Source organism: Acipenser ruthenus, chromosome 2 (genome assembly GCF_902713425.1).
Source record: "Acipenser ruthenus chromosome 2, fAciRut3.2 maternal haplotype, whole genome shotgun sequence".
Classification (NCBI taxonomy): domain Eukaryota; kingdom Metazoa; phylum Chordata; class Actinopteri; order Acipenseriformes; family Acipenseridae; genus Acipenser; species Acipenser ruthenus.
This window is the reverse complement of record NC_081190.1, coordinates 82,628,088-82,653,540: the sequence shown is the minus strand read 5'-3', so window position 1 is coordinate 82,653,540 and position 25,453 is coordinate 82,628,088. Positions and strand designations below refer to the sequence as shown.

The 25,453-nt window shown below is 36.9% G+C and overlaps 1 protein-coding gene across 4 annotated transcripts in view; it reads left to right on the top strand.

Annotated features, from left to right (window-relative positions):
• LOC117409549 (H/ACA ribonucleoprotein complex non-core subunit NAF1-like) overlaps positions 1–24,137 on the top strand; it is a 49,386-nt gene extending 25,249 nt beyond the window's left edge. For 3 of the 4 annotated variants that reach the window (XM_034015782.3, XM_034015778.3, XM_034015779.3), the window contains exons 6-9: positions 1,600–1,760; positions 9,377–9,428; positions 17,051–17,144; positions 23,188–24,137. In XM_034015782.3, the coding sequence (XP_033871673.3) occupies positions 1,600–1,760; positions 9,377–9,428; positions 17,051–17,144; positions 23,188–23,645 (765 nt within the window). In that variant the 3' untranslated portion in view covers positions 23,646–24,137. Of the gene's footprint in view, positions 1–1,599; positions 1,761–9,376; positions 9,429–10,321; positions 11,102–17,050; positions 17,145–23,187 lie in introns of those variants that run through there. The other variant, XM_034015783.3, reaches the window with a different exon arrangement.
• Positions 24,138–25,453: the final 1,316 nt, after the last annotated feature.

The window sequence follows — 25,453 nt, the reverse complement described above, 5'->3', positions numbered from 1 at the left end:
AGCTTAGGGAAGAAGTCTTGAAGGTACTTGAAGGCTGCTGACTCCTTTATCTAGAGCTCTGACAAATTGTTTCATAAGGCCCAATTTGATGTGTAGTGGTGGCATCAGCACCTTCCGGGGGTCCCAGCCGTACTCATCATACTTCAAGGCGTCCAGCAAGGTCTTGATGCTGTTGTAATCCTCTTTTGAGGTGCACCGAGTGAGCCAGGGGAAGAGACGGGTACTTGTTACCATTATGGAGCAGCACAGCTTTGAGGCTCCTGGATGAGCTGTCAGTGAAGGACAGTATAACGAGAACATGATGGGAGACTACATTTGGGGGCTGATTCGTGAAAGTGATTTACAGTATAATCGTAAATCTCGAAAAACTACTCACTTCTAAATCTTTTGTAGTCATTTTTGTATTACTTTAGTATAAATACATGTTAATTTGGATTCATATGTTGTTTTTTTCTGACTTTATGTGAACGAAAAGACACAAATTTGCCAGTTTTCTCATTGGAAATAGGTAAATTTCAAAATATCACTGTCCTGGTCACAAAAGCAAAGTTTGTGGGGAATAATAGCCATTTTCTATACTTTTGAGGCATAAGCAATTAGGAAATAACACTTACTACCCAGGAACCAATAAAAAAAAAAAATTGTTACATGGTGTTATCATTTTGAATAATTTTGGTACTGCTCTTATAGACATGTTACACAGCTAAATATGTTTAGAAACTAGCTATGTTTTCAAATTGTATTGTACTGTGTACATGTTTAGAATACATTTCATTTTCAGATTTAATCAAGGCAGCCATGAAGAATTTTACGATAATTTCAGTAGAAAACTCACTCTTGAATATATGCTTTTACTAAATGTACTGTTCCACTTTGGAATAAAAAAGGTAATAAACTGTTTAAAATAATATGTTTAATATATTTTAATCTAGAATACAGTTGTGTGTCCTGTAAAACTGTATTCATAAAATCTAAGAGGAAACTGACCTTTTTAGTTTTTGTAGTGTGCCATATGTTTGGTTGACATTTAATATTGTCTTTTGTCATAGTTCTGTGTGTGCCTAACAGTAATACATCTGAGACATTGGCACTTTGTTAATCAAATTTAATCAAACTTGAAATTCTCTAAAATACTATAGGACTTGAGCACACATTCAGATGTTTTTGTTGTATTGTTACAGTTCACTGGATACTGGATTTACAGCAGTCAAACACAATGTATAGCCTCATTTCAATCCACAGACCTTGATATGTATAAAGATAGTAAAGGTTTAAACAAGATAGCAAATGCCCCCGTAATGCAATAAACCACTGTGTTAAAAAAAACTACAGAAGCTTGTCTCTGATTAGATAACAAGGAATAAAAAATTTTCCATCTTGACTGCCAGGTTTACAGTAATATTATTGGGTCAAACACACTCTGAGCTCAGCTACATAATTCTTTGAAATAGAGCAAGTGGTTGGGGGAGGGGGATACATCTGTATTCTCTTATAGAAATAGTAAAACACCATATATGGCTTATTATTATTATTATTATTATTATTAGTAGTATTATTATTGTAATTGTGTATTTTATTTATGTGTTTATTTTTTCACAGATATTTGAAATATTCGGACCGGTCTTCCATCCTTACTATGTTCTTCGATTTAACTCCGAACAACATATTGCAGAAAAAGACATAAAAATGAAAGAAAAAATGTATTATGCTCCTTCAGTCAAAGACTTTACTGAGTACATCTTTACAGAAAAACTAAAGAAGTAAGTTGTACGATTTTTAAATTATTATGCATAGCCTTAACATATTGAACATACAGTGTTCTATGTTATTGTTATTGTTTTATAAGTGTCAAGTACTGTAAGACTAATATGTGTAGAAAAAGTTAATTTGTTTTGTTTTGTGGTGAATTGTGGTGTGTTTGCAGTTCCTTTAGGGTCACACTGGTATTTTCTACTACATCTGTCAACAGTAGCCATGGAATGGAAAATAAGGTGTTAGGACTGCAGCCTGCTCCCTGGTTTTATGGTCTCTGTTTGCTTGGCTTTTACAGTAAAAAAAAAAGTAAACAAATTAATGTCTTGGTGTTGCAGTAAACACACATTTGTATTGATGGATAATACTAGGGATGGGTCAGTATAGTCGATTTACACGAAAATAAAAAAACTATTCGAATAGCATATTACATATTCGAGTGCACGAAGAAACACCTTGTATATTAGCTACTATATTTTTTAAATGCTGATGCTTGACAAGTATTAAGTCAGACGTTGTTTCCATATTAAACGTAAGGACCCTAATTTAATTATGCAGTGCTTGTAACAGCAAAGTTTGCGAGTAAATGTATTCTGTTTAAAATTGTTGCCAATTTTGTTGCCTTGATTTTAGCTAATGTAAACAGATCCCCTGTTCTTCAGCGCTGTAGCAAGACATTCGTGAAACCACTTCCGGTAGTATGGTGCCGACTAACTTTAAACGTGTAAAATGAAATTAAATAAATGTATATAGCATGGGGTAACATTGGAATTAGAAAGGTAATTTAACTTTATAATAAATATAAAGACGTACTTAATGCTAAGCAGAACAACGCAATGACTAATAAAAAAAGGAAGATAGAGAATGGATGGAGTAACGTCAACATTTGCACAATGAGGTGTGGGCCTTGTTTTGAATTATTTACAGGTTATTGAATAAAAAAAGTAACTTGGATTCAATTGAGGTCAGTATTTAATGGCTAGTTACCATAAAAATAATTTTATAGGTCGCACTGACGTAGAAGTCGCTCCCCCCTTTTTGAGACTTTTAATTTTAGGAAAAACACCTTTTTTTGTTTTAAAATACGTTTTTTTACAATTGATTTTTTTTCCTACATGGTCAACACCGATAAATAAAGAAAGATACACAGGTTTAGCCCTTTGCGGTCCATTGTCGGACTGGGTCCGACATTGCAATTATTCCTCACAGGTCAGTCCGACATCATTATAGCAACGCAATAAACGGGTGTCTAGTCATTTTTTCTCCGGAAAAAGCCGATAAAACCATTCAATTGCCGAGTGGGAGCGACAGGAGCCGAGACAAGTCGAAAAAAAAAAAAAAAAGGCGTATCATATTAGTCATACATGGTATCAGGTATCAGATAACGGGGCGGTTGTAAGTAAACAAGTTGGCTGACTGAATCAGCGCACAGAAAACACGGACATTTGCAGAGCTTTTTTGAGATGTTATAGTAATAAAATAATGACTTGGATCGCATTATTGAGGAGTTTGGTGATAAAACGAGTGATCCGGAGATGATCGATCGGTATGTACGACTATTATTATTATTATTATTATTATTATTATTATTATTATTATTATTATTATTTTTATTTATTTCTTACATAGGTGAACGCTATAGCAAACGAAAGGGTGGGGCGAGGCTGGAGATGCCTAGTGAGTGCTTTGTTGATATGCAGGGCTATTTAAACCCGTTTGACTGTGGAAAAATAAATACTTTTAAACAGCGCGTCTTAAATTAACTGCGCGTGTGAATTAATTAGACCTGGCGTGCCTGACGCGCAATTAATAAATGGACCGCAAAGGGTTAATTTCAAAATAACCCTTGTTTGCAACATTTTATTACATTAATAATTTTACAGTGTTTTTCGTTTTTAGTTAACCTGCTAGAAACTATTCTGTTTTTAAAAATTTCTAAAATGGAAAAAGTAATGAGTGTAAAATCAAGTTATACATCCCACATCTGTATTAACCTATCAGTATTTTATTTTGCTTATCAAGTACCCAAACAAGTTAAAGAACATATCATCTTTGCTTTACTGAACATTTCTTTCCAAAACCATACTTAAACAATAGTTCCTGATGCTTTAGCAATTTGAATTAATACAAATGTGTTGTATTAATTCAAATTTTAAAGAAAAGTATTACACAGTGACCATCTAATAACCAGTAAACAAAGCATCTTAGTGTTGCATACGGTGCAGTACAATTGCATTCAGTTTCCAGCTGTACAAATACATTAATTTTGTTGTGTTAATCAGAACCATAACCAAACATGCACTTTAAAAGTGTACCACTGTGTTGGTCTGACATGTAGAACAAGTTACAGTATGTATTAGTCATTAAGAGTACTCCATTCAAACAAAATGTTTTCTACATCAGGCCATTAACACTTTCCTCCTATCAGCTAATTGTTCGTTTTAAGTTTGTCTTTGTTTTGTCTCCAGTCACGTACTGTTTTTACCAGCATTGCGGTTGCCATGCATTTTGGCAAATTCAAAAACATGCAATTTCAAACCTGTTGTGTAGCATTTTCGTGTATATATATATTTTTTTTTTCTTCCCTAACTGTCCTACTTTAGCCAGTCTCCGTCAGCTGCATTATTATAGCATTGAAAAGACTTGAACATTTTACTACTCGGCTTTCTAACCAATGACTCTTTGCTATGGATCCCAGGGGCGGGTTCAGTCTGAATGTTGACAAATCAGTGGCTCGGGAGGGTGGGAATAAGGAAATGCATAGAGACTGACAGCTATTGTGTTAACAGTGAAGCAGTATAGCTGTGACGTTTGACAGGAGTTCAGTCAAGAGTCTGTAGCTTGTGTTTAACACTCAGAATGACTGAGGGTATTGAGAGTAACAAATTCTAACTTTTAATTAGAACAGTGGTTTTGTGTTTCTACCTAGCAACATGACCTGAATGCCGTAGACCATGAATAAATAAATCGGGTTGTTGACGGTTAAGTTTGTGTGAGACATAACTGTGGCTGTAGTAATCCCTTTGTGGCACTGGTACAGTAGTTTAATATTAGACACACCGGCGCATACGTTGCACCGGTGTATTAGTCGCTCCCCCCTTTTAAGGGCCCCGCAAAAATGCCTAGAAAATGGACTTATACAATGGTTTTTACGGTAGTTGTACAGTAATCCATCGCGTATTCGCCCATCAAATTTCCACCCTAACCATTTATCCGCCATGATCAAGCTCTTTAGCAACGTTAGTTTATTATTGAACAGAGAAGATTAGTTCAGAGATTGTAAATCTTGCCAAAGTTTTCGTACACTGTGTTGTATGTGCTCCGTGCGCTGCCATTGCTGGTAGTGTCATGTGAGCTGTTCATTGTGTTGATATGTAAATAAATACTGTTCGCCTGTGGGTCGTATTAACTTCAACCTCCATCTCGATCTCCTGCTTGTCATTCAGCAACGAAAAAAGCTTGTGTGAATATAGTAATTGTTACAGTTGTGTAATAATGGTATTTAAAACAGGATTCATTCTTCCCACTTTGTACATATGCACACTTACTCTGGTCCCACCACAGTCGAATATGCGTTATAATATTTGCACCATTCAGATTATTTTATGAATGTTACTATTTGTTAGAATTAAACAGATGTAGAATATTTAGGTTGTTATGTGATACAAATAGTATTTAATAAAAAAAGAATCATTAAAAGCTAGCAATTATGTTGAATTAAAACCAGTAAGATAAAAATGCCATTTTATGAAAATACGTTTCACGTTTAGACTTAAATACCCACAGACCCAGCTTCCCTAACACATGGAGGTAGTGCATTCCATAGTTTAGGGGCTCTAAAAGAAAAAGCCCTGCCTCTTGTATTGATTTTATTGACCCTGGGAACAATGAGCAGCCCCGCTTCCTGTGATGTAAGAGTACGATTTGGGAGATACGCGGTCAGTAGCTCCTTCAAATAGCTAGGTGCTGCTCCATTCAAGGCTTTATAGGTCAATAATAAGATTTTAAAATCAATTCTATATTGAACAGGGAGCCAGTGCAAGGAGGCTAAAACAGGGGTGATATGCTAATTTTTTTTTGGTTTTAGTCAAAATTCTAGCAGCGGTATTCTGAACAAGCTGTAGGCGGGACACCGCACGTTTTGGGATGCCAGAGAGGAGTGCATTACAGTAATCAATTCTCGAAGAAACAAAGGCATGTGTTAGTCCCTCGGCATCAGATAAGGAGATAATAGGTCTCAGATTGGCTATGTTTCTCAAGTGATAGAAGGATACTTTAGAAACATCCCTAATATGAGACTCAAGTGATAAATCAGGATCAAAGATAACCCCCCAAAAAAATTATTTCAGTTTTAGGATTTAATAAAAGACTGCTAGGGTCAAACTCCTGCAATCTTTCATTTTAGTTGGTTATGGGAGCCTACAAACATAACCTCTGTTTTATCTGAATTCAATATTAGGATGTTTTGAGACATCCAGCACTTGAGATCAGCAAGGCAAGCAACAAATAACACCCCAACAGAAATACCACCAGGTTTTAACCCTTTGCAGTCAATTTATTAAGTGTGCGTCAGGCATGTCAGGTCCAATTTATTTTCACACGTGCAATTAATTTTAGACACGCTGTTAAAAGTATTTTTTTCCACAGTCAAACGGGTTTAAAAGGCCCTACATATCAACAAGCACTCACTAGGCATCTCCAACCCCGCCCCACCCTTTCGTTCGCTATAGCTTTCACATATGCTAAGAAATTAATAATAATAGTCGTACATACCGATCAATCATCTCCTGATCACTAGTTTTATCACCAAACGCCTCAATAATGCGATCCAAGTCATTATTTTATTACTATAACATCTCAAAAAAGCTCTGCAAATGTCTGTGATATTCTCTGAGCGCTGATGCATTACCAGCTAGCTTGTTTCCTTATGACCGCCCCTATCTGATGCCAGGGGCAAGTATGACTAATCATGAGATACGCCCTTTTATTTATTTTTTTCGGCTTGTCTCTGCTCCTGTCGCTCCCACTCGGCCATTGAATGGTTTTCTCGGCTTTTTCCGGTGAAAAAACAACTAAAAACCTGTTTTTTTGCGTCTTTTTTGATGATGTCGGACAGGGTCCGACATTGGACCCAATAGGAATAATTGCAATGTCGGACCAGGTCCGACATAGGACTGCAAAGAGTTAAAGACATATACAGCTGGGTGTCATCTGCATAGCAGTGGAAGTTCACACCATGTTTCCTAACGATATCACCCAATGGTAACATATATAATGGAAATAGCAATGGACCCAGAATAGAAAATTGTCTTATCAGCAGTTTGTATTATGAATCTAAAGCCAAATGCATACTGTCTGTTTATATTAAAGTTACAGTAACACTGAAATCAAAGTTCAATTACAGGACAATGAAAAGTATTATAAATGTAAAAATATTGTGCGTATTATTGAAAAAAATGTAAACCGCAAGGCATCCTCAGGCAGACATGTTGACTTGTATCCAGTTTGCTCTTCATAGGCCTGTATTATTGCATCTGTTTGTTTTTTTTTTTTTAATGGTTGATAGTGTTCGTGGAAATGTTGAAATCTGTAGCAACATCTTTCTTTTTCTTGTACGGTGCTGCATTATCCACTACTTTCTACACCTCCACATTTCATCTGCAAGGATAGTGCACTATGGCAACTAACAGCACTAAAATACAGTAGAGAGGCGCTAATGTGGCTAAGTTAATACATTTCCCAATATCCTTTACACTCAGGTTTTCAAACTATGGCATTTAGTTTCATTCACATTGTTCTTCCCTGGGAGGGCTCTAAAATAATTTGCACTAATTTGTGTTTAATGAATTTGTATTATAAGAAGTAATATACAATACGTGACTGCAGGGAAATCCTAGTTTGTTTTAATGAGAATTCATTGTAATTTAATAAACATGTAGGCCTACCTTGCACATAAAGATCATAATTGCTGTACGAGACTCATGGGTTGATTTTTGTTTTCTAAATAATTTTATATTCAGTCAGATCATATGTGTGTTTAAAATAAGTGACCAATTATATTCACTATTGGAGACACCTGACTTTCTTGTGGTGCAGTTGTTATCCAAGACCTAACATAGGTCTAGAAAAACTAATTTGGGCTGTAGGCAAGCATAAAGAATTTGATAAATAATACAGGGAAGAAAATATATGGCAAGCTGTTGCTGAAGGAGCAGGAATGGTGGAACCAAAAAGTATTATATGCATTAGGCCTATATACAATTCTAGTTGAGCAGAGCTCAAATTTGCGAGCTGTGGTTCACCAGGGGTGACCAAAATTGGTCTCAGTGATCATATATTAATGAGTGGAATCATTTGTTCAGTTTCAAAAAGCTATTTTTTGAGTTTACTGTTCAATTGGTATTCAATACTGTGATATTTTTGGTCACAAAGTCCCATTTCTTAATTTTGTAAATATTTTTTTTTAATAAGAATTGTACTTCTGATAAAGCTCACTCTGGTTTACTTCCTCTTTGGTATTTATTAGACACTAAAGTAATCTTATTTTCCGTGTTCAGTTTTCTGTTTGTTTTAGAATTAGATATTAATGACCGAGATAAGAATTTGTTGCTATGGCAGAGTCAAATGAGGCAAAAAGCCATGTATTTGTTTTTTTTGGGATTTTAACCAGCACACCAGCGTGCATAGATGTTCAAGGCATAATGTGCATGCCCAACTCTTTGACGTCCTCCAGAGTTAATTACTTTGTAGATCTGGAGATGCAAATGAGAGAAATTCAAAGCCATCAAATCTTCCCTCTGTACTTTAACCACAGAGACTGAAATGATTGTTTGAGACCCATGAGATTGCAGAAATCAAAGCAAGTTCTCATCCTCGAAAATCCAAGCACTGAATAAATAAATAATTTGCTTTGATTCTGAAGAAAACTGTTTAATTTATACAGAGTAGAAGAAATGAAGACTTGAATTGTAATGTGATGCATAAAAATTGAATTATCTGTATAAGAACTTTTGCTTTTTGTGGGGTTTAAAATTTATTGGAAAACAGCAATGATGCAGTTTTCCCATATTTAATCATCCCCATAAGGGGAGCTTGTATGAGTTTGCAAACCTGTCACCGACTCGGCTGCACCTTCTACTGCTAATACTTCATAAACCATTTAAGTGTGAAAATCTGCAGGGAAAATCGAACAGCACCCTTCACTTTGACCTGAGATGGCCGCCATATTGGGGTCATATTACTTTTTAGTTTATGGATAACATAGACCTATATTGGCACCAAAGTTAATTCTTGACAAATCAATATTGGCATTGAGACTGCTCTTTCCAACAGATAGACACAATTTCAAAGTAAAATAATAATAATAAATAAGTAAGTAAATAAATAAACTTTATTTGACTTACACATACAAATCAAAAATAGAACATGGAATTTCTAGTTTTCCTTTTGCTCCTGCTGCCTTCTACTGACTGCACTGTTCTGGATCACATGCACTGAACCTCCACTTCACTGATTTTAAAGAAAAGGCCGCAAGTGAAAGCTGCTCTCCGTAAGCTCAGATTTAAGTGGTTACTAAGTTATTTTGAAATATGAAATAACTGAATGTTTATGTTTTTACTTGCAGGGAAAGAGGCTCTGATGCATCTTGGCAAAATGACCAGGAGCCACCACCTGCGGTAAAAAATTGGCAGTCTTTGTTTTTCTTTGCTGACACATTGTAATTTATCCCAGTTGAACAAGTGCATCATGTGCCTTAGAATCGTGTTGACTGTAGCTGTCTTGACATCAGCATGTAAAACTGCGTGTCTTCAAAGTGGCATTCGGCAACATGGTATAAATATAGCTTTTGGAGGATATATTTCTGAACTCCACAGTGAACTCCTGGTCTCCATGTTGCTTGGTCAGGAGGTAACAAACTGTTCTCTTACCCAGAGATCATTGATGTAATCCTTATCAGCACCAAAGCTCATGTCACTTCCTCCATAAAAGCCCACATCATAACCAATCATTGTCCAAATTTCTCCTGCATTTGCTTCGGTACGGAGGAAGTATAGGCATTTTTCATTTTTTTCATTTTTATTGTTTGTTTTATATGTATATAAAAATGTTTTATATTAAAAAAAAAAAAAAATGGTGTGTTCCCTTCTAGCTTTCAGTTAGTTATGCTTCATTTATGTAGCTGCCCCCTCTCCACTCTCCACCGGTGGACAATGTGGTGTCCTGCTCAGTTGTAGCAGGGATCTGTGTTTAAGTGTGTTAGATATCGAGATCGCCAGCACAGAAGGCAACGGCTTGTTGTTCCAGCTACGAACAGACAAAGCTGGTCATCCTCCTTAAACACAAGATGTTGGGATCAGAACTGCACAAAACAAGATGATAATATAGTTTTTGTACCGGCTATTTCAATGCTCTGGTAAGGGTGCTGCCATCTTTACCTGTGGGAGTGGTTTATTAGGCTTCCCTGTACACCTGGAGGAGAAGAAGAAAAAAATATATATATAGTAATTCCAGCTACACCGATTAGCCGCTCCCAGTGGGTTAAGGTATGAAGGTTTTTTTCTGTTTACAGGTATGGTAGATGGTGGTACCATGACAAACACAGTAACAGGCGATCAGCTGTACTCTCTCGCTACAGCGGCCGGTCCGGATGATGTCACTGACCCCTGCCCTGGCGAGGCCGTGCTGGAATACACAATTCTGTATGTAACGATGCTGACGCTGTGAGAGGGTTTAACCCCCTCCCGAACGTCAAACACAGAGTCCTGATGGGCCGATTCCTGTAGCATCTACTGATGCAGAGTATAAGAAAACCTCTAAAGGGTTCCCTTTTTATGAGGTGGTCTGGAGACCCAATGGGCTATAAGGAGGAATCACCTGCATACATGTATGCTGATGCTGGGATATGAAGGTTTCACCTCTCGCAACGTAAAGACCCAAACTTAAAAAGTTACCAGACCCAAATAGGTGAGTGGTTCCTGTATCAGTAAATAAATAAAAATTATAGAAGGCAGTCTGGAGACCTAATGGGCTATATATTTGCCCTGTACTCCGGTAAGTCACCTTGTAAAATAAACTAATATAAAATCAATCATTACATGCAGATATGCTGATGCAGTTTTAAGAAGGATTTCATCCTCTCAACTTCAGTAGCCAAACCTACCCTGTAACTCCTGTAAGTTGCTTTGTATAAGGCACCTGCCAGATGAAATAATAATAAAATATTGGTGAATCAGTGCATACAGATATGCTGATGCTGTTTAAGAGGGATTTCATCCTCTCTTAACTTCAATAATCAGATCTAAACATATGAAGTTTTCCTTAATATCAAGTGTTAAGTTCTACTTGTTAACAGCCAACAGTTCTTTCTGGCTACACCACGTGAGGGTGGATTGACACCTATCTGGAGAAGGATTGCACCATCTCCACATGCAACAGGCATGTTAATAACTATAAAGTAGGTCACCTAATATCAATACAAGCTGGGGGGAAGGCTGTATGCGATCGGGCAGCCATCTACACCAACTAGTATATACTAGCCATATAACTGAGTGTAAACACTGGCTACATGTTATACATCTGACACTAACGTCACAGCTTTGATGAATGTTATCACGGTAGGAAGTGCTGTCAGGTGAAGACATCCATATTCACAGCAGTCGCACAAATCAAACTGCTATAATTTGCCCTTTTCGAAGTGATTTCCTCTTGGCACTGCTACATTTGGGGAAAATTTAGAATAGCACCTCCACCACCATCATCAAGGCAGGAGACTCACAGTTTCCAATTGGTCTATAGGACAGCCAGTTCCATCTCCACATACATAAGGACTGCAGTAATACCTCTGTTCTCCATGGGGACCTGCAAATACCAGCTTGCTGTTTTTTTTTTTTTTCTTTTCTTGGGGATCTCTATAGCTGAAGTATTCAACAAGTATAGACAAAGTAACATTCAAAAGACATAGACATAGTTCTAGTTCTAGTTCAAGTTCTCTCTCAAAAAAATAAATAAAATAAAATAAACACTGGAGCACAGTAAGAAGACTCGGCACAGAGGCTTATTGGTCTACAAGGAAGTATCACCTCTCTCCACAGCATACTCTCAGCATTGCTGGGAACCCAACTATGCACATGCAGGAAGAGTGTATCTTGGAGTGTATTTCATATAGGATGGTCACAAACCATCAGCTGTCAAGCCTTGTCTAGATTGGGGCCAGGCCAACAGCAGTTATTTCAGCAGTTATTTCAGCAGTTTCTTGGCACTGGCAGCAGTAATCTCCTTGGTAAGAGAAGCAAAACTACAGGTGATACGCAAAGGGATGTCTCCTTTTTTTCATTTAATTATATCATCCCAGTTTCCCTCAGTATCCAGCCTTCCTTGGGAGCTACAACAGAATCCACAAGGTGGCAGCTTTCAGGAAGCAGACTAACACTTTCACTAAAATCATCCTGACTCTCAGCAATCTACTGTGCACTGAAAACCCTTTGCCCAGTTAAGACAAGGGCATACTTCAATTAATAAGACAAAGGACATCACAATCCAGACAACCTACTTGCTGGACTTAACAATAGCATCCCAGACATACTCTGCACAGAGGATACCCCACAACAGATCCGCCAGATGTGCTACAGGGCGTATTCAACTACTAGTTTACAAGAGGAGCCCTTTTTTTGCACAACAGCAGCAATCACTTTAATTGCAGCCATGGCACACAATCCATTCCATTTTTTTGTCGACTTTCATATGTAGGCATACTCGTCCCTGAAAATAGGCCAATGGTAATTGGATAGTAAATTGAGAGGGAGAGTCTTGTTCTTTTCTCCTCACTGGGCTTAAAGGTTTTGGATTTCTGAGATCCTGGAAATAGCGGAAGAGCAGCAATTTGCTGTCCAGAACAACAGGACAATGTTTTCCACAATCCGGTTGATTTTAGCTGCCTGAAGACAGAAGGGCATCTACTGAAGAGCTAGAAAAAAAAAGATGAAGGGAAAGAAGTTCTCGGGTGCGATCCAAAATCGGTGCACAACTTGGAATCTTTTTATCTACATTTATTATCATAGCTCGGCCACCTGTTTCACAGGGGTTCTACATCCCCATTCAACATACTGTCTAGGGTGGCTAGTGTTTGGTGGGGCTACCACCTAAGACCCCCCAAGGAAACACATCGTACCTCAGGGGAGTCTTAGCCTGTATTCAACCACTTAGGTTACCACAGTTAGAATTCTGGCTACAATGTCTACTGCATTTCTAGTGACTGGGATCTCAGTAGAGGGATCACAAAACCAGGGCAAAACTGTCTCCAAACAGACACATGTGAACTGGATCTCATCCTGCATCAGGCTCTGTTGCAGCCTTGGAAGGAAACCATCTGGAGGATCCATCAAACCCCAGGGGGTAAGGTACGGTTAATAAAGGAGCAGAACTAAAATCTGGCCAATACAGGACATCTGCCACGCTGCTACCTGGGCCTCCTGAGTCCTTTATTAGCGTTACAACTTGAATGTGTCTTGTTTTCAGCCTACGTTGACTATGTATTCTGTATCTTCCTGTACTAACTTCTACCAACCACACTCTTGTCTTGAATGCTTTGGTATGGTTCACTATATATGGAGTTCATCAGACGAGGTAAGAAGATGAAGATTACCAGCAATATGGTTTCTTGGTAGGATGGTGAACTCATACCTATATTCCACCCTCCTTTTCTTTACTGTTCTTATGTTTGAAATTTGGTCAATGATTGGTTATGACATGAGCTTTTATGGAGGAAGTGACATGGGCTTTGGCGCCGAAAAGGATTACATCGGTGATCTCTGGGTAAGAGATCAGTTTGTTCCTCCTGACCAAGCAACATGGCAACCAGGAGTTCATCATCCTACAAAGAAATCATATTACAGGTAATCTTAGTCTTGCCACTATTGAACAGAACAACATTATATATATATATATATATATATATATATATATATATATATATATGGGCTTCAGTGAGTTACAGGAAAATAATTTCATTATAATTTCATAGGGTTTCTGTGACATCATAAATTATGAGACTGAAGGTCGAATAATTTATAAACTGTCGCAGAAACCCGAGATGGAATTGTTTTCCTGTAACTCAATGAAGAGGCCCATCTATTATTTTTTAATGTACATGGATACACTTGTGATGCTAATATTAAAGAAGATGAGGTTCAGCAGTACAGTTTGGTTTTTTTAAACATAGTGTTTCAGTGCTGTACAGACATTCTATGTCGTTATCCCTTTCTCTGAGATTGGAATGCACCAGCTTTTTTTTGTTTTTTTTGTTTAACATTCTCATTTTGTTGATCATTAATGAACATTTCTTTACTGTGGATGTTGTCGAGTAATTGAAAATGAAAATGTGTTTGAATTGAAAGTGATGGTCTCGAGGAGTCGAATGGGTCAAAGTTCAAGTATATTTTCCTCCAATGGAATTATCACTTTTTGACATCACTACTGTGGTATTATGCCTTTTTTTTAGAATGGCGCAGAATGCAAATATAGCCTTCATCCATGTATTATATATAATGACTTGCGATCTTCAAAAGCTGTGGGATGCCTTCTTTTTTATGTGCTCAATCAATGACGTTGTGCTACTAAAGTATTTAGCTTCATTTTGCAGATGGTGTACGTTATGAGTACATTGTCTAGTGGGTAAGTACAATCATTTTGTACTCTGTAGAATTAACCATTTACTGTTACCGTGAGATGTGAGAAAATAATGTGTACTTGAAATAATTAAATCAGTCTGTCTTTATGCATTTAAATAGCAACTTTAACTACCATAAGAACATAAAGTTTACAAACGAGAGGAGGCCATTCAGCCCATCTTGCTCGTTTGGTTGTTAGTAGTTTATTGATCCCAGAATCTCATCAAGCAGCTTCTTGAAGGATCCCAGAGTGTCAGCTTCAACAACATTACTGGGGAGTTGGTTCCAGACCCTCACAATTCTCTATGTAAAAAAGTGCCTCCTATTTTCTGTTCTGAATGTCCCTTTATCTAATCTCCATTTGTGACCCCTGGTCCTTGTTTCTTTTTTCAGGTCAAAAAAATCCCCTGGGTCGACATTGTCTATACCTTTTAGGATTTTGAATGTTTGAATCAGATCGCTGCGTAGTCTTCTTTGTTCAAGACTGAATAGATTCAATTCTTTTAGCCTGTCTGCATATGACATGCCTTTTAAACCCGGGATAATTCTGGTTGCTCTTCTTTGCACTGTTTCTAGAGCATCATTATCCTTTTTGTAATGAGGTGACCAGAACTGAACACAGTATTCTAGATGAGGTCTTACTAATGCATTGTAAAGTTTTAACATTACTTCCCTTGATTTAAATTCAACACTTCTCACAATATATCCGAGCATCTTGTAGGCCTTTTTTTTTTTTTTAATAGCTTCCCCACATTGTCTAGATGAAGTCATTTCTGTATAATCTTCCTTTCATAATTATTTACAGGATTTTATATAACTCATCAAAAGAGACCTCTAGTATTCCTCCATTCAAATCCAATGTGAATTGCTTCCATTTTTTTTTTTACTTTCAGTTCTTCAGATCAGTTCATTATTTAACATTGTTAATGTCCCTGTACAAATTACTATTTTACGTATGTATTTATTTATTTAATTCCTGTTTCATACTGGATTGATACAGGTTCATGCTTCCCATTTTCTTTCTCTTCTCGCATTCATAAGTTGCATCACTCAGCCACGCTTTCAGATAACAATTAGCAGCCCTTCTAGGCTACAGTACCTAACCATTACTGGAAGGCAGTTATGTGTAGAATGAAGGTTTATAGTAATATAAAGCAGTTTCAGTTTATACCACAATTAAATGCGTTGTTATATTTTTACATTTGGTCTAACAATACAGTAAATATGTCAGACAGGTTCGGGCTTTATTGGGTACTAATGTCTCCATAAAGGTGCATTCAGTTAGCACTAACATTTGCTAATGAAATTCTCCCTGGCAGTGTCACTGCAAAATAATTATAGAAACTAAATATGGAAACAGCAGTGTGTGCACAGTAAAAATAATATATGCAGTGCTGGAACAAATATTTGAATAAACACGGCTTAAAATGTATTTGGTGGCAGAAATGACAGAAATTACAGTATAAAATACATGGACAAAATGAGAATATGTTTAAAAACAAAAATGTAAAGCTGGTACATTTGTATGTCAGAGAATTGGATTAACAACATAGAACATCTGTACAGCACTGAAACACTACGTTTAAAAAACCCGAACTGTACTGCCGAACCTCGACTTCTTTTAATATTAGCATCACAAGGGTATCCATGTATTATAAAAACAAATAGATGGACCTCTTCAGTGAGTTACAGGAAAAGAATTCCATCTCTGGTTTCTGTGACAGTTTATAAATTACTTGACCTTCGGTCTCGTAATTTATGATGTCACAGAAACCCTAGATTAAATTATTTTCCTGTAACTCACTGAAGCCCAACTATTATATAATATCTACTGGGAATAAAATATATCCAGTACCCTATCAAATGACCAATTAAGGAAAGGAGAGTCTTCCACAGAGTGGAATGTGTGTTCTTTATTTCAGATTTCACTTATGCATTTGTTTCCTTTGCATGATTAATATATAGACACATACACACACATACATATATATATATATATATATATGTATGTGTGTGTACAGTAGATATTTTACTGTAATATGGTATGCATTATACTGTTTCCCAGTTAATTCAAAGTTAAATAATATTTTAATTCTAAAATGAATGACCCATGTTTGTCCCAACACTAATTACCAGTATATGCAGGGATTCACATAACTTATCATTGGGTTCTCATGTGAGTACCAGCAGAAATGGTTTGGTACGAACCACAATTAGGGGTCATCATCCAAGTGACTGTCTAGCTCCACCTCCTCCTCCAACAGCTCAAACAATTGGGATGTCAAGGATCACCGGTGCAAATTTGGAGCTAGTTTCTAGCGCCAGGCTAACTCGTATGGCGCAAGCGACATTAAATTCTGGTGCCAGTAGACATATTTAATTTATTGTTATTGTTTTTATTAGTTTTTTTATTTTATTTGTTAACAACCATAGATGATGATTATGATGATGATAGTTTCTCATTGGGTCTGGAAATTATTATTATTATTATTATTATTATTATTATTATTATTATTATTATTATTATTATTCACTGCTTACCAGTTAATGAGTTAGGATGTTAGCGGCAGTTTATGTGTTAGATTTCGTTATCAGTACTATCTCCAATGATTTTTGTTGTGTTCATTTTCTAGGCTTTGGATTACAGTGATGATGAAAAAGAAAAAGAATCTAAAAAAAAAAAGAAAAAAACTCAGATGAAACAAGGAGTTGAACAAACGGTTTTAAGTGAGTATTTACGCATCTCTGTGTCGCCAATTCAACTGATAATATCTCATATTTTCATTGTTCTGGAAACTCCTTGGTTAAACCTTTCTTTGACATTTTTTAAAATGTAACCATTACGGAATGAGTATTTATATAGAAATGTTACCATTACTGGTATGGGTAAATACTCACCCTTTTGGTAATAGTTACATTTAATACTTAACCTCTTCAACTCCAGTGAATGTGCCCTCCAGGTACCAGATTTTGAAATTATTGTAATTGGTATTTTTACTGCTGAAATTGGTATAAAGTAATAATATTTGGAAAGTCAATACAGTAATACATTGGGGGTGTTGGGTTGGGGGGGGGGGCGGGGGGCACAATGTTGGATGAATAGATCTGTGCATTATTTTTTAAAAGGGTTGATCTTCTAGTAACATTCTTTTAAAGGCAACTGTACAGTAATAACATATGTCTACATGTGTTGCTATATGCAGCATTCACTCAACTGATACATGCATTTTGGATGTAAAACACATATAAATCAACCGTGAACTGTAGCTGCATAAAAGAAACTGTTCTATCACGCATCATCTGATATTGTTTTATTTTGAAATATGTACCAGTAGAGCAATTTTAATGGGGAAAAAGTATGATTTTTGCTAAGCCAAAAAACAAACAAACAAACATACATACATACAGTACTGTGCAAAAGTTTTAGGCAGGTGTGAAAAAATGCTGTAAAGTAAGAATGCTTTCAAAAATAGACATGTTAATAGATTATATTTATCAATTAACTAAATGCAAAGTGAGTGAACAGAAGAAAAATCTAAATCAAATCCATATTTGGTGTGACCACCCTTTGCCTTCAAAACAGCATCAATTCTTCTAGGTACACTTGCACAAAGTCAGGGATTTTGTAGGCATATAGTCAGGTGTATGATTAAACAATTATACCAAACAGGTGCTAATGATCATCAATTCAATATGTAGGTTGAAACACAATCATTAACTGAAACAGAAACAGCTGTGTAGGAGGAATAAAACTGGGTGAGGAACAGCCAAACTCAGCTAACAAGATGAGGTTGCTGAAGACAGTTTACTGTCAAAAGTCATACACTATGGCAAGACTGAGCACAGCAACAAGACACAAGGTAGTTATACTGCATCAGCAAGGTCTCTCCCAGGCAGAAATTTCAAGGCAGACAGGGGTTTCCAGATGTGCTGTCCAAGCTCTTTTGAAGAAGCACAAAGAAACGGGCAACGTTGAGGACCGTAGACGCAGTGGTCGGCCCAGGAAACTTACTGCAGCAGATGAAAGACACATCATGCTTAGTTCCCTTCGCGATCGGAAGATGTCCAGCAGTGCCATCAGCTCAGAATTGGCAGAAAACAGTGGGACCCTGGTACACCCATCTACTGTCCGGAGAAGTCTGGTCAGAAGTGGCCTTCATGGAAGACTTGCGGCCAAAAAGCCATACCTCCGACGTGGAAACAAGGCCAAGCGACTCAACTATGCACGAAAACACAGGAACTGGGGTGCAGAAAAATGGCAGCAGGTGCTCTGGACTGATGAGTCAAAATGTGAAATATTTGGCTGTAGCAGAAGGCAGTTTGTTCGCCGAGTTCCTTCAAAAACTGTGCAAGTGTACCTAGAAGAATTGGTGCTGTTTTGAAGGCAAAGGGTGGTCACACCAAATAGTACAGAAAAGAAAATTTAAACAACACCCCACTCCCGCTGGTGGATTAGCGATCCAACGCAATCTATGGGAGATTCCCTTAAAGGTTACAACTGCATTCCTGACAGCTATTTAAGACAAAGGTTAGTCTTAACAGGGGTATCGTTAGTAACACAAATATTTACTTTTGTTAATATTTGATAGTCAAAGCATCGTTAAATCAGTCTCATATATATATATATATATATATATATATATATATATATATATATATATATATATATATATATAGTTTTGGTTCAGAAGGCAATTCTCACTGTTGCGCAATAGACTCTGTTTGCGTCCAGACAACCTATCGAATTATCTATTATCAAGACAGCAAAATTTGGATTCTATCCTTAACCCTTTGTGGTCCTATGTCGGACCTGGTCCGACATTGCAATTATTCCTATCCAGTCCAATGTCGGACCCTGTCCGACATCATCAAAAAGACGCAAAAAACAGGTTTCTAGTCGTTTTTTCTCCGGAAAAAAGCCGAGAAAATCATTCAATGGCCGAGTGGGAGCGACAGCAGCCGAGACGAGTCGAAAAAAAAAAAAAAAAAAGGGCGTATCTCATGATTAGTCATACTTGCCCCTGGCATCAGATAGGGGCGGTCATAAGGAAACAAGCTGGCTGTTACTGAATCAGCGCATCTTTTTTGAGATGTTATAGTAATAAAATAATTACTTGGATCGCATTATTGAGTCGTTTGGTGATAAAACGAGTGATCAGGAGATGACTGATCGGTATGTACGACTATTATTATTATTATTATTATTTATTTCTTAGCATATGTGAAAGCTATAGCGAACGAAAGGGTGGGGCGGGGCTGGAGATGCCTAGTGAGTGCTTTGTTGATATGCAGGGCCTTTTAAACCCGTTTGACTGTGGGGGAAAAAAAAATACTTTTAAACAGTGCGTCTAAAATTAACTGCACGTGTGAAAATAAATTGGACCTGACGCGCCTGACACGCACTTAATAAATGGACTGCAAAGGGTTAAACGTAGAATGATAATTGCCTTATAAAACCCACATCAATTTGTATAAATCACATACAAACAAATACTATAGTGTTCATTAACTTAAAGCTGAATTGAAAGCAATAATACTTTTCTTACATTCCACTTAAAACAAAACATTAATTTTACTTTAAAGTCTGCTACTTCTTGAGTTCATAAGAGGATTAAAACACTACTAACTAAATACTTAACGGACGTACGCTTCTAGCTGATCCGTATCTTCAACAATACAGGCGCTCGAAGGCTCTCCTGCTGGCAAGGACAGGTCCAGGTTCCGGGGTCTGCCTTCCTTGCATTTCGTCTCCACTTCAGGGTACGAAAGAAATGTCTTTGCAAAGAACAAGAGTCATTAACTATTTAGGTATTCCACTGAAACAGTAATTCCTCCACCAATATGTGCACTCTTCGTCCGGTTATGTCTGGGATATTTCACCACAAAACTCCGGCACTGATAGCTCAATAAATTGAAAATATTTCAATTTATGTCGACTTCAAATGTTCATCCAACTCTTTCTCCGGTGATCAATCGGACTAAGTTAGAGATTTGATTGCAAGTACTTTTAGGATTTTAGACATCTTATGCAGCAGACTCCCACACGAAGGCAAACACTAGAATAGTTATCTCGTATTTGAGTGTCCGAAAACCGTATGTCTGTTCCAGCGGGTTGCAAGCTGGATCTCCAGATTGTCACAGTTCAAAGACTGGTTTGTGTATCAGAACCTTGGATTTCGTGTCGGGAGCCCTGTTTGAGTGTTGCGCTCATACTTTTGTAATGTTCTTTGTACCCCTATGATTGGATAGTTTGGTTATTTTAGGTGGTGCCTGAATCCACGTGGAGTGTTTCTCATGGGTTGTTCTCGTTCCGATGGTCCTCTGTTCAGCCCCCTGAGATGGACTGTTTTCTGCCCTATATGTCAAATTACCCAAAACTGTCTGGCTTACGGTGCCAAAAGAGTCATTCAGCAATCGTGAAGATAAGCCATTTCTTCAGCAGTTAGTTTATGACTCTTTTTAAAAGCATTCTTTGTCAGTGGGGGAGTTTGTGACCAGAAACCAAGAAGACACAGAATTGAAATGATTCCTCTCTGTATTTCAATTCTGTTACTTTCACACACACAATGATATTATGACCCACTCTGACGCTACAATACATACATACATACATAAATGCATACATACAAAAAGTTTTGCATCACCTACAATTTTAGTATGGACACAAAAATAAAAATGCTATATGAACATAATTTCAATCTTTTATTTAGCATCATGTAATAAAAAAGCCATAATAGTAGTATAGTATTTCATGTTAGATTTCGAAATGTCACATTTTTTCATTAAGTTTATGGAGAACTACAATTTAAAAAAGTGGAAACTCATAATGATAATTCTTTTTTGACATGTAGATTGTAGAGGCAGAGTTATGTTATGGTACAGTTTTAAATGCGATTTGCTTTGTTTTAGTGCCCCTTCGGTCAGTTTGATCTTGGTCCAGCTTTCTTCCACTCCCTTCTATCTGTGTGCTTCATGTGAAGCCTGCATTTTCTTTCCATTCATTGATTCTCTTTTTTTGTGAAAAGGAATGTGCGATACGTCCTATGTTAGTACCTTGCTGTCCCCCCCCCCACCCCAATCTGCCCAAAAGACTGTGGACACATTAGACACGTCCTGGCTAAAGCTAGAATAAAGAACATTTTAAAATGTTCACTGACAGACTATTTTCATAGCACAAGTTATGCACATTTGACATAACATTAACTTAGGCCTTTAACTTTTAAGTTTTTATTTGCCAAATCACTACCTCCCTTTTTAAATGTTCATTAGTAGTTGCTAAGCTGTCTCTGCTTCCTAATAAAGCGAAAACTACTAATTAATGATTGGGTTTTTTTTCTTCAAGGAGATTTTAAATGATGGACTTGCTAAGTGTACACTCCATACTGGGTATTTTATGCTGAAAAGAAAATCTGTCAGGATAACTCTGTTAAACAATTGAAAATAACAAAAGCACAACAGTAAACTAGGTGACTGCAAGAATGAAATGCAATTAGGGTCAGCGATGAGCAATTAACATAATTTGTCATGTCTGTTTGAAATAAAAAATTAAGCGACACAGAATCAGGCTCAGTCAAGATGTGAAGACTTCAATTATCCACAGCTCCCTGGCGAGTTTTATCTCTGAAATACAGTACATTATTGCCAGTGTAGACTTAATTCCTGCAGTGCACGCACGCACGCACGCATGTGTCGGTCTAACCTGTGGAGTCATCGCCAAGACAGCAGCGTTACAGATGCGACGATTCATGTCTTGGTATGAACAGCACAAGGATTCTGTAAAATTAGTTCTCCTGAGGCACTTAGTGAAGCCCAGCAAACATATTTTGCCTCACTGAAACAAAAGACTATGGTGGACTTTATCAAGGTTCAAAAGAATGACTTGCAGCAGTGAATTGTTTTTAAAAAAAAAAGCTTTTATGAAAAAAAAGAAAACCCACTTCTGTTGGTACGTATTTTGTTGAAATGAAAGACCAGTTTAAATTACATAGCAGGCTTGTTTATTTAGTTTTAAAGTAAAAAAAAAATGTAATAGAATTGTATTTCTTGTTTGAAATCCCCAAAAAACTAGCAACACTTAGCTACCATTATTTAATATTAATATATGGAATAAATTTGCGATAATACCTTGTGATATTCCTAGCTGCTAGCTACATGACTTAATTTACAGGAAAATTGTGAGCTCTTATGGGCTGAATAGCTTAATCCCATCATGAAATGTCTTATGATCTTGTAGCTGTGTAGTATTTTTTATTTATTTATTTATTTATTTATTTACTTACTTACTTTGGTAACAGAAGAAGCTAGGGAAACAAGGTTGGAGGTGTATCACATTTTGAAAAGATTTTCCTAGGAGCCTGTCTTCGTAATATATTGTATTGCATACAGCTCCAGTAAATACTAATTTGGTTTACATTACTAGTTTCTGTATTTTATTCATGCATTCTAGTCACATGCAATGACATCTCATTTACCCATGGATTTTACACATCTGTGGACCGTTGTCGTCCCCCCCCCCCACCCCCCCCCCCCCCCCGAGTTAAAGTACTTGGTAAAGCAGGCAACAGGTTTCATTACTTAGTGTTAAAGTAGTACCAATATATACAAATCACTGATTGTCATTCATATATAGCATAGTTCAACACAATCTGAAATTATAGTAAGGAATGCAAATGTAAGAGGTTATTAAACATTTAAAAAACAAAAAAATCTAATGCCACAGTTTTAAATAACAAAATTGTGTTTTTTTTTTTTTTTTTGTTCCCTGTTTCAGACAAAAATGACAAAGAGCCTATGCAGTATAGGTGGCAACACCAGGCTCCTCCAAGAGAAGGGCGTGGGTACCAGGGCTGGGGATACAACTCCCTGTCTCAACAGGAAGGCTTCCCAAACCCTGCAGGCAGAGGATGCTCCCTCTCAAGAGGGCTATTCAACCCCAACTCTAACAGACCGTTCAGACCTTCAGGTTTCCCGCCTCATTACAGCAGAATGATGCCACCTCAGCCTCCACCACCACACTTCTATGACCAAGGAAACTTTATGTTACCTTGCCCCTACCCACCACCATTCCAGCACCCAGGGCCCAACAGAATGCCTCCATTCCCCCCTCCTCCTCATATGCGTATGCATTGGCCAAACCATGAGATGGGCCCCCCGCCTCCATTGCATAATGTGCCTTTCCAACCCCCTCACCCACCTTATCCAGGCTGTCATTTTACACCTCAAAATTAATCCCACAATTAACTGATCTACATGACAGACATGTATCGTTCGCTGCTTAGTGGTCATAGAAAAAAAAAAGTTAAGTTTTCTTCCTTGCAAGGGGAGGCTTCTACAAATCTGCCAAGTTCTAAAACATTTTAAATCAGCTTGTTTCCAAGGTAGATCATATTAGAAGTCACCGTCTTCCAATGTGTACATATGAATAAAGATAACTGCACATCAAACACATCCAATAACGTATTTTCTGCTAAATGAGTAACATTACACCTTCCTCGTTAATATGATAGCAGTGATTTATGTCTGCCAAACCATAACAGACACTTCACTCATTGTGCATATAGTGCTATTTATAAGGATAGTTTCATTAATAATTACAAATGTATTCTGTGTACATGTTCCATTATGATTTCTAGTAATATGATAAAACCTGAAACTTACCGTAAACAATCTGTTCTTACTAACCAAACATTATGTAAAGCAATAAAATACATTTGCCATAAAGTATTGTTTTTCATTATTTATTTATTTATTTATAAAAATATAAATATCGCCTGGACTATGCTGCCTTTTGGCCACCTTTCGACTAATCCAATCATATAATAGGATTTACAAAATTACAGCCCTTGGAATAATGCAAATCTCACTTTCATTTAGTTGCTGCATTCATACCAAATGGACTGTTCTAATCATCTTGGTCCCTGGCACAGATCCTGGTGGTCTGTATGATGCAGAAATAAACACTGATAAGAGCTCATCAAATGATTGTAACAAATTATTTTGCTATCAACTAGATGAAAGCGAGTTTTCCATTGCAGCATATCAGCGGTTTAGTCCATTAGAGGTGGACAAAGTTTAGGGCTAGGAAATCCCCAGGAATTGTACAAAATTATTCCTAATTGTTGCATACTAATCAAAAAATCCAGTTAATTAGTTTAGCTGATATAATCAAGTGGACCTAGTTAGACTGATCATGGGAACCAACCATGTGCTTGGCATACATGTTAATGATTTATAGCCTACTCATTCAAAATCCCATCCAAACTGCATGTAATAATTACACAATTTGTATGGAGAATATAGAGAGTAAATATATACAAAGACATCAGAGAGATGTGTTTTGTGAAAATTCATCACGTGTTCTATTCTTAATATCTATAGACTTAATAGAATTGATTTGTTATAGATTAAGTGTATTATAAAGGAAGAAAACTGAAACTATATTCTTTAAAATAAACGCCCCTCACAGTCTACTAAGAGAAACATAGGATCAATAATAAAAGTTAAAGTTTAAAAAATAAAAAGTAACATTGCACAGTATAATATGTGAAAGCATTGCAAATCACGCTGTAAGAGGAGGCATTGCAAGCAGAACAATAATAATGAAATGGAAGATTGAGTACTGTGATGCCTATAAAATATGATCTGATGGGCCATATGGTATGGATGATACAGACTTCCTAATTGGTAGTGGTTCCATTATAATGCTGCATGAGAAGTTATGGATGTAGCTTGTCCACATAATGTAATGGGCAGAAGGCAAGTATTAAAAGAAATGCAGGCAGTTTCTTTCAATTATTGTAGTTGGTCCAACAGTCATTCTGTCTGTAAGGTAATTTGGTCAACAAATTCAAACTACATTTTTGCATATAACCCCTTAAATAATAACCAATATAGTAATTACATTTAACAGCACATTCATCTATGTTCCATCAATGTACCAGGCTTTGTCTCTGTATCCTGTTTAGTTTTGGCACCACAAGACAAATTATGATGAATTGTAAAGATTTGGTCATTTAAAAAACAGACTTATTTGTGGT